The sequence below is a fragment of the Salminus brasiliensis genome, chromosome 2, assembly GCF_030463535.1.
Source record: "Salminus brasiliensis chromosome 2, fSalBra1.hap2, whole genome shotgun sequence".
Lineage (NCBI taxonomy): Eukaryota > Metazoa > Chordata > Actinopteri > Characiformes > Bryconidae > Salminus > Salminus brasiliensis.
This window is the reverse complement of record NC_132879.1, coordinates 47175452-47185804: the sequence shown is the minus strand read 5'-3', so window position 1 is coordinate 47185804 and position 10353 is coordinate 47175452. Positions and strand designations below refer to the sequence as shown.

General features: G+C 41.6%; 1 protein-coding gene across 11 annotated transcripts in view; it reads left to right on the top strand.

Annotated features, from left to right (window-relative positions):
* Nucleotides 1-314: 314 nt before the first annotated feature.
* The window catches only part of mical3b (microtubule associated monooxygenase, calponin and LIM domain containing 3b), a 44621-nt gene continuing 34582 nt past the window's right edge, over nt 315-10353 (top strand). For 10 of the 11 annotated variants that reach the window (XM_072673005.1, XM_072673004.1, XM_072672999.1 and 7 more), the window contains exons 1-2: nt 315-460; nt 9114-9412. In XM_072673005.1, coding sequence (XP_072529106.1) covers nt 9140-9412 — 273 coding nt within the window. In that variant the 5' untranslated portion in view covers nt 315-460; nt 9114-9139. The remainder of the gene's footprint in view (nt 461-9113; nt 9413-10353) is intronic. The other variant, XM_072672994.1, reaches the window with a different exon arrangement.

The following is a 10353-nucleotide window of genomic DNA, read 5'->3' as shown; positions in this document are numbered from 1 at the left end:
TTAAGGTCATTTTGGACCATTTTCATCATTCTGTTCTTCATACTATAGTGGTCATTTTTTACATGATACTGAAATACAAAGCAGAATAAATGAAGTTACAAGGTTTCGAGGGTGCTGGGGAAACAATAGGGATGTGTGTGTGAGTGTGGGTGAGCTAGTGTGTGCACATGCGTGTGTGTGCTGCTGGAGTCAGCAGGTGCTTGCTGTGTAGGAGGAGTCAGTGAGTGCCTGGCAGATCCTTCTCCTGACCTTGCCAATGAGAGCGAAGGAGGACAGTGTGTCTGTGTGTGTGCGTGTGTGTGAGTGACAGAAGGAGCAGTCCTAGTTTCTGCACTGCAGTTCTCCTGCATGGCACTGGAGTAAATGTGGCTGTAAGAGCAGAAAGACCCGCCTGGCAATCTGCCAGAGAGAGAAGATAGGATGTCAGCAGTGTGTGTATACTGCAGGAAGCCAGCAGTGAGTGAGTATAATGACTGCTGTAATGTATGGGGCAATTTATATGCATGTTTATGGGCAGTAATGTGTAATTAATTGTAATAATTGTTTGTATGTGTGTGTGTATGTGTGTGTAGCCCTGTATGGTTTGTGTGTGGTGCTGCTCGGTTCTGAACAAGGCACATTGTTCTGTATGCTGAAGGAGTGCTGCTCATGTGATCGCTGGCTATTTGACATCATTTTTGACAGGCTACAATTGGTTCTGAGCATAAAGTAGAGTTCAAATGAATGGATTTTGTGGGTCTGTCCATGTTGGTCAATGTGCTTGTGTCATAATGTACATTTGTTGGGGGTGGGGGAATGGGCGGTGGGGGTTCTTGCACTCTCATCAGTTTGTGGAGTGTACATATAGCTGATTGGAAGGCTCCATGATCGATCCGTGTTCTGCAGAACAAGCCTTTATCCACTCTAATCTGTTCTTGGAGATGGCACGCTGTCAGTCACACTCAGGACCTGGACCTGAGATACACTATCCGTCCAAATGTTTGCGGACCCCCCTTGTAATGAATGATTTCAGCTGCTTTATGTTGCATCTACTGCTGGACACAGATGTACAGATTCACACACATGCAGCGTATTGCCAATATAATAATTGCCTAATTAGCCTGGTGTGGGCTAGAGGGGTATAAAGCCCCCCAGCACTGAGCTGTGGAGCTGTGGAATTGTTCTCAGGAATGATGGTGCGCCATCCAATAACTTTTGGGTGAGTGGGGATTATTACCTAGTATCCTGGGCAGAAGAGATACTTACTCCAACAAAGGCAGGATACACTATTTAATACCTTGATTTTGGAAGAGATGATGACCATGAATGAGCAGGTGTCCCAATACTTTTATCCTAATGTTATATACCATCATTATGTAGCATTTTAGCTTAAAAAAACAGCGCTCAAAATGACTGTAATGCTCCTTTGACTATAATAAGGAGAATGGCATCTCCAGCATTGCCAGTCTAGGCCAGAAGACTACTAACAGCACTATGTAACTCTGGTGAAGCGGGCAGAACAATGAACTGTGTAATGTTGCGTAAGCATATTTGTGTAAAATCATATTAGTCCACATGATTATTTTGCTCCAGACGCCGGCTCTGTATCTCTCAGCTTGTCCAGAAATGCATGTGTAGAGCTTGTACTCAAAATGCAATTTGCTGCTTTGCTGTGAATTGCAGTGAATTACACTTCCCTAGTGGGAACCTAGGAGCAAAAAATAGCAATTCTCGCACATAACCATTTTCATAACAATTGCTGCTAAGGGTACTGTTAAAAACCTGACAAGATTATGCAGATTTCTTTTTACAAAATCCAGAGAATTACACCCTTTCTCTCTTGGGAGGTAACCCGGGTGTTTATTCAGTCCCTCGTTGTCCCTAGACTGACGCTGGCTTATAAAAATGGACCAGAACCTCCATCCGTACCTGATGGCCATTGTCAAAACCCAGACCATACCAAGCTTTAACCGTCTTTTTAGGCTTCAGGTACAGCTCGGCTTGACCCACCATCCATTAAAATGTGTGGGAGACGAGCATTTAGACGTTTGCTTGTTCTGGCGTCAAGGTGGTCAGGCTGCTTTCTCCTGGGTGTCCCAAACCCATCTGTTTAAAGAGCAGTTAACTCAGCACTAATCCCACACTTATTAATGGCATATTCTTGTACTTTAAACTGTAGGTTTTGGCTTTAGGTTTTGGTACAGTATCTAGGTGGTGAGTTTTGTGCATCTTTACTTTCTATGTATCCAGACTGACTTTGTTTGGCACTATCTAAGTACCTTTGGACTCTGGCCTATTCACACTAGCCTAGAGAGAATGCTGGTGGACAGAAAAGTACTTTTTGTAAGTCACTCTGGCTAAGCATGTCTATTAAATGCAATGAATGTAAATGTTGATCAGCTCCATGGTAGCGTTTTGCAGCCGAGTCCCCAGACAACAGTGTTTGTAGGTCAGTTTGTAGCCTGCTTGTTTGACCTCTGGCCAGGCCAGCCAGGACCCAGCAGGTAATCTCAGCTCAAACCCAGTCATCCCATAAGACCGCAGCTCCCACCTGTTTCTGTGTTTTCGTGTGTGTGCATGCGTGCGTGCGTGTGCGGGTGTGTGTGCTTGAGTACGTGGGTTCATTCTAGACTCGGCAAAAATACACTCTTAAAAATAAAGGTCTCACAAAAAGTTGAGAGATGCCATAGAAGAACTTTAAGGAATCATTTGTAGTGTGTGAGTGTGAGAGAGAGACTTTCCACGCTGAATAGTGGCTTGTGTGTGACGGTCACTCTAGCTCACCCATAATCCCTCCTTTTGTCTCTCTCTTTGGATGGCACTTCCCGTGGTTAATGTCTGTCTCGCACCTGCCGTTAATTCAGGGTCAACCCAGACTATGCAGCCCAGAAAGTCTGTGTGTGCTGTAACCATACCTGTGTTGTGACACACACTTTCATGAATCTCATGAACTTATTTATATTTATATCTATTCACCTGAGTCAAATGACAAATATGGCCTTTACTAGGACTTTTTTGTATAATTTTTTATTATACCTATTCTTAATAGTTTAGAAATTCTTATTAAAAAGCATTATAATGTGCAGTCTCTACCTTTAAGAATCAGTTTATGTATTCACATCACAGCCACACACAAGTAAAAATACTGTTTACTGTTTAATAGTACAGAAAATGTGTATAAACATTGTATATGGAAACACACACACGCACATCTAAACCATTTTTGGAAATAAATAACATTTCTAATGTTACAAAAATGCAGTTTCATATTTTTCAGTTTTTAAATTTTTTTTTTGCGGGGGTCACACTACCTTACTTAGTAAACAGATCCAGTCTAACCATGACTGAAAATAATGCCATTATTTCTGAAAGGGCCTGGTATTGCAACATTTTCAGTTGGGGTCCTAGGGTCATCTTTTGTAATTATTTACCCTGTCTGTTAGAGCTGGGCAATATGCCTTTAAAAATCATGCTATAGTATTTTTACCACATAACCCAGCTCTACTGTCCATCCCCCTTAATGTTGTTGTTGTTGTCATCAGTTTCCACTAGCTAGAAAACCCTTTCAAAAGGCATGTACTAAGTTTCTTAATTATTCATGGGTGTGTTTTGGGCATAACGTGCAGTAAACCAATCAGCATATCACTTGTCAGATGCTGTCTGACTTTGGCGGATTGCTATTTCAATCGGGGGTGTACGCGCACTGAGCACGCGCCTGTGTTGACAATTTACTGCCAAGATAGCAATGACCGTTTGACTGTGGATGTCTGCTTAGGTTGTTTTTGGTCAGTGGTGCACCTGTGTTTTCCATTGCCAAGATACACAAGATAAAATAAGCAATACAGCAGAAACTTACCTGAACACATTTCGAGATCACCACACCCATCAGAGTAGATATATTAGCAAGACCCACTTGCTCTTTAAACGATGCAGAAGGAAGGCATAGGAAAATAGACCGTTGGCGGGGTGTAAGATAGCAATGTGCATCGGCCTATAGAGCCCCCTGGACTCCTGGCCTTTCATGGAACTTAGGCCTATTATTGGGAGATCATAACACTCAGCTGCACAACTTGGGACCCCCATTTTCCTAAATGCTTTTGAATAAAAGCCCTTTTCAGTCACTTGTGCCACAAAATTAACAACAAATTGTACAATATATGATTGTAAAGGTTACAAATGTAATATATATATATATATATATATATATAGTAAAAAAAAATATATATATATTGTGTGGTTTGTAATGTATTTTTTAAATATGAAATTGTGGACACACGGTCAGTAGTACTGCCATACAAATATTCAGACAGTGGAGCACCTTTAAGAAGAGCACCCAACAGAAGCTGCTCAAGACTGGAGTGTGTTCATGCTGCTGCTGCTGCTGCTGCAATATCTCTCCTGAGAGCGCCCTCATATAGAACTGGAGACGAGCTCCAGATAACCTGCATCCGGCTGCAGTCTCCCTCCCTCCTCACTGCATACAGGAATGATGCACGTGTGTGTTTCAATTGATTTGGAGCAATTGGTCCAAGTATAGCTCTCTGAAAGCAGCAGGGGAATGCGTTAAAGAGACCAGAGGCGGAAGTCTGAAGATCTGCTGTCACTGCTGGGACATACACACTAAGACTTTGCTTAGATTCCAGATATGGTGGATTAAGGCAGTGCCTTTAATACTCACACTGACTAGATGTTTAACATTTTTCTTTAAGACTAGTTGATGGACGTATTATCACTTCATGAACGTGCCACATGCATCAACACCTCAGAGGAGCTGGTAACCTTTCATGACCATGAGATGAACAGTTCACATAATGTGTTTTATACAGAGATGGTGGCTTTATTTTCAGTCAGCTGAGAAACATCTGGCTTGAAGCCGACCAAAGTTTATTTGTTTGATTTGAAATGTATTTTTGAAGTGTTATATTAACAAAGACATAAAAATTTCTGAAAACTCCCTACCTTCCATATTTATATAATTATAGCCCCCACAGAGATTGCACCTTGGCGAGACAAGACAAGACAACCCCATTCACCATTTCTGTCGGAATTTGGCCTCCTCCTTTAACCCATGAACACACACATACACACTAGTGATCAAACACACACAGTGACAGTAAGCACATGTTCCAGGAGCGGTGGACAGCCACTGCTGCAGCAACAGGTGAGCAGAGAGGACGATGGGCCTTGCTCAAGGGCCCAACAGTGGCTGCTTGATCATCCCAGGTATCAAACGGAAATGTAGCTGGACATCCAAGACACTCCTGACACCTACATATATTACTTGTTAGCTTGCTATATTAGCCTTGTAGCTCCAGTTTAGAACTGAAAAAAGAGATTATATAACAATGTTTAATGAGTAACAGTAAACATTTTTAAACGTGTAAATAATTCTGTTAATTATTCTTATAAATGAATCTCTTAAAGCATGTCAATCAGTCGTGGTCAGTCATGAATGTTTACTGTGTGTAACATTGCTGGAGCGCCATCATTGGTGCAGTGAACGTACCAGCAAAGAACGTAGCTCCATTACTTTCACAATCTGTGGTAGCATTGAAAGACATAAAACTGGAGAAGCAGAAGCAAAGTCAGAGGATTCCAGTGGAAGATACAAGACTGTTCTAAAGATAAACTGTCCTCTACTGACCTGGCTACAAAAACTTAAAATGCTGACCCTGCATTGCTGAATCTTCTTTACAGCATACGTGCTCAATAAACCTTTAAACAGTTCCAAAGCTAGACTGTATACTTTAGCGCTACATTTCGTCTGAAGGACCGAGACAGCTCAGTCCTAGTAGCTGAGGTCAGCTAGCTGTAGTCAGTTTGCTAGCTAACTTTGTGCTTAGCATAGCAGCCTTCACTTGCATTCAGTTTTCCTCCCATTAAAGCAAGATATTACAAACATACTAGTGCTGCAGCTTTAAGCTGTAAATGATGATATACAGAATCATTGTTCAACCCATATAAATAAGTAAACAAGAGCATTTTACCACCATAAAACAAACCAGGGTCTATAGATTTAGGGTCTGATGTAGGCCTAATGTAAAACATAAAGTAGACTGTATGACAATTTGCAGTTTCACCATAAACCAGATTAGCCCCTTTCCGCTGCACTGCTGGGGTGTCTGTTTGCTAGCGTGGCTTCTCCAAAATACCACTAGCTACTTTAGAAGACAGAAACACAGAACAACACAGCACGATCGTACCATTTCCCCTATACATATAAGCGAACGAAAAGGAAATAATCGAGAGTTCACTACAGAACAGCCCAGTTATTTATCTATGGCCAGTTGACTCTACTTTCTCCTCTAGAGGGCCAGTTATCAATCACGCTAATGCAGTAGGCCTACACTATCACTTTCAAACAGTAAAATATGGCTATATTACTATATCACTATTATTGTAATAATCTTTTACATTTCCATTTAAGGCATATAGCAGATGCTCTTATCCAGAGCGACTTACAAAAGTGCTTCACAGTTCATTTAGAAAATACTCTTAGCTAGTTTGTACCAGCTAGGATCCAAAAGATACCTCCAAGCCTAGATGCTATAAATACAAAAGTCAGTATGGAGACCACAATACACTACACTACACTACACTACGCCTAAATACTCTTGGAAGAGGTGGGTAATCAGTCTGCATTTGAAGACGAGCGAGCGACTCTGCTGTTCGGACACCCTGGTGAAGTTCGTTCCACCACTTCGGTTCCAGGACAGAAGAAAGCCTGGGTGCTTGTCTTCCGTGGATCGGGTCAAGCCGAACTGTACTTGAAGAGCTTGAAGAGCTCTTTTCATGCTCATTTATACCCATTTTACTGAAGTCACACTTTAAACCAGGAATGGTTGTTCATTTCTGAAAGGCAAGCAGACTCTTTATGTGCCTGTGGTTTTATATCTTTAATAAATGACAGATTACAGCAAATTATACTTCTAATCCAATGCACGTTAGTAGATAGAAAGATTATATGGAGACACCCCTTTTTCATTTTCGGACAATCAACAGAACCCACCCCTCGCCTGCAGATTGGTAGATGGCTTGTTAGAGAAAGATGCTACTTCTTATGGCAGTGTCAGAGTCAGTGTATTCTGCTCATGCTCAGCTGCCTAAGGTAAGTAGCTTTCCTCCATGTAAGGAATGGCAGTGTGGCTACCCCAATACCTCTCATGGGGGTATAACGCAGTGTTTCCTATCTCCAGTTCTATAACAGCAGGTTGTGTTTTCCTTGCACACTACAAAAAGTATGTAAGCTAAATTTCCGCCTTAGGAAACTCAGGCCAGGCCAGGCCTTTACTGTAGCTGCCTTCAGTTTCTGCTTGTTTCTGCTTTCTGCCTTCAGTAAGTGAAAAGCTCTTCGGTTTCTCTCAGCTTTCTTTAGTGGTATGCTTTGGGTCATTATCAGTCTGTACTGTGAAGCACCATCTTATCAGTTTTGCAGCATTTGACTGAACCAGAGCAGAAAGTATAGCCTCCTGTACACTTAAAAATTCACTCTGGTACTTCCATCATCACTCACATTACATCACGTCCATAAACACCAGTGACCCAGTTCCCCTTGTCAGCCATATGCGCTCATGCTACAACAGTGCCTCCACCATGTTTGACAGATGATGTGATATTACTTTATCTATTTGAGAACTATTGTACTTTTGTAATTCTTCCTGACAATGGAAATATTAGCATATTAAAATAAGGCGCATTTACAGTAATGCTGAAAATGCAGATCTCCAGCATTTCCAGCTGACAGATACAGAACAGCTCAGTCAGTGGAAAAATCAGCGAAAGACTGGACTGCTCTCTCTCTCTCTCTTCCTCATGCATCCCTGTTCTTTAGTCCTTTCACAGGAATTACAAATATGTAGGCCTGAACATGATTGACAATATTCAGAATTGGCCTTGATTTCATACGCTACAATAAAGACAACATATGGACATATGTATATGGACAAAGTATTGGGACACTAATACATAATATGGAGTTGGTCCCTCCGTTGCAGCTCTAACAGCAGGTTTGGAACTCTGCACTTCCTGAGTCAGCAGAGCGTCTACCACTTTTATGCACCATGCTCCTCAGCATTCTGCATCCCCACTCTGTAACTTTACATGGTCTACTGTGTAGCTGAGCTGCCGTGTTTCCTAAATGCTTCAACTTTTCAATAATCCCACTCACAGTTAATGGTGGAATATCTAAGAAGGAAAAATTTTCACCAGCTGACTTGATGCAAAGAGTGGCATCTTATTACAGTACCACGCTAGAACAGGATGCCACCATTATAAAAATGCATCCATTATAGGAATAGTATCACCCAATCTGTCACTAATGTGTGTAAAGGCTGACTGCATGGATAGGTATTTGATTTTACACACCTGTGGCAATGGGAGTGAATGAAACACCTGGATTCAATGATTGGTTAAGAGGTGTGTCCCAGTATTTAAGAGGTGTGTCCATATAGTGTGTGTTAGCCTGCCTATATTCGCATGTTCAGTTGATTACAGAATTCAATGTAATGAATATGTATAAAGAGTCATTTTAAACCTGACCAGCTCATGACAAGCACATTGACCAGCATGACCTGCTCGACATAACTAGCCCACCCATTCAATCACCCTGATGATCAACTTGGTCAAGTCGGTCATAGTGATAGACCAGCTAGTCCATCAGACAGAAAAAAACATACCATTGCTGTTACATAAAAACATAAAAATCTAAATTTTTGGTGCTTTTTTACATAATAATGAATCTGGCAGTTGTTTGTTACATTATATTAGGTTTTCTTGATAAATGGACCAATCCAAATGCTCCAAAATGATCTAAACTAAATACATTGATTTCCATTCACATTAAGAAAGTTATGTTTTTTCCTTAAAGCCGTCTACCAGCAAAAGCTGGTCTTGAGCACTACTGACCTGTGATAAAACATATCTAGAAACGTACATATATGAATGTGTGAGTGGTCCTGTGTGTCTTGATTTACTTCCCTGTCAGTTTCCACTGATTAGCAGTGTTGTGTTAGTGCTACTGAGTTGGACATGTGGTCTATATTTGGTCTTTTTTAAATTCTTATTTAATCCAATAAAGCTAATATAACTCTCTCTCTCTCTCTCTCTCTCTCTCTCTCTCTCTCTCTCTCTCTCAGGTGTGGTCTGAGTTTGGTGGGATGAGATGGGTGACGGGCAGCAGGAGGCGGTGGTGGGGGAGTGCAGACCCCATGCCCTGTTTGACAGCTTTGTGCAGGCGTCAACATGCAGAGAGACGCTACGGGCTTTTCAGGAACTGTGTGAAGAGCTGAAACTGCAGCCTGGAGGCAAAGCGCTCTTCTACCACACGCTGAGGAGCAGACTGCACTACTGGAAGGCCAAAGCCCTGTGGGCCAAGCTGGACAAGCGAGCCAGCCAGAGGGAGTACCAGAGGGGCCGGGCCTGCACTAACACCACAGTAAACAACCACACACATACACACTCACACATGCACAGTTGCACATAATGCAATCAATAATTGACTAAATTGACAGTGCAGTTGTGAAGGTATTCTGTGCAAATGCTATTCTGTTGGGGTGATTTTCTGTTATCTAGTGTAGGCGTTACCGCTATAATGTTAACTCTATATCCATGCACTGTTTAGGCAATAGGACATGAGTGGGTAGCCAAATCATGGCTATGATTTGTTCGCTTCACAACTGTGATGTTATTCACAATAACACGCAACCTCTACTGTTCTATTACTTTTATAAAATGTAATCTAAGAAGAAGCACTGAATTTCATACTGAATATGCCTTAGTACTGTCAATTTTATTCTCCAAAAAGTAGTTTTATAATAAATGAGTAATTGCTATTCAATGGTAACAGTTCCAAAACACCAGGACTGACTAAGTGGAGGTTTGTTAAGTTCAGCCAGAGACGTTATAAATGAGGAGATTGATGGTTGAAATATGTTCTTGTAACAGTCAACTTGACTGTTTACAGATAAAATCGATGTGGGAATCTGTGCAAGTGCAGTAGCCAGAACAAGGCAAAAAACAAAAGTCAGATGTTATAAAACAGTAATCTGACCTTCAGTTTCCAGTGTTTTGGTCTCTCTTCATTCATAGAGCTGGGAGTCTGTTTTTGTGTGACTGGAAATAACTGCCCGGCGGCATTGCAAAGATGGTAGCAGGGTACACAGACTTGCCTATAAAGACTTTGGTTCAGCTCAGCCTTTTCATTTGTTGTCAATACGAGTACGACAGCCTCAGTGTGAAAAGGCTTTGCAAGTTAGTACGCTTCTCAACCAATCAGATTGTGAGGTCGGAACTAAATGTTGTATCATTTAGATTAGCCATGCTAGCAAATGCTAGATGTTGGCAGTCTTTCAGTTGAAAGGGAAGCACCCAGGAAAT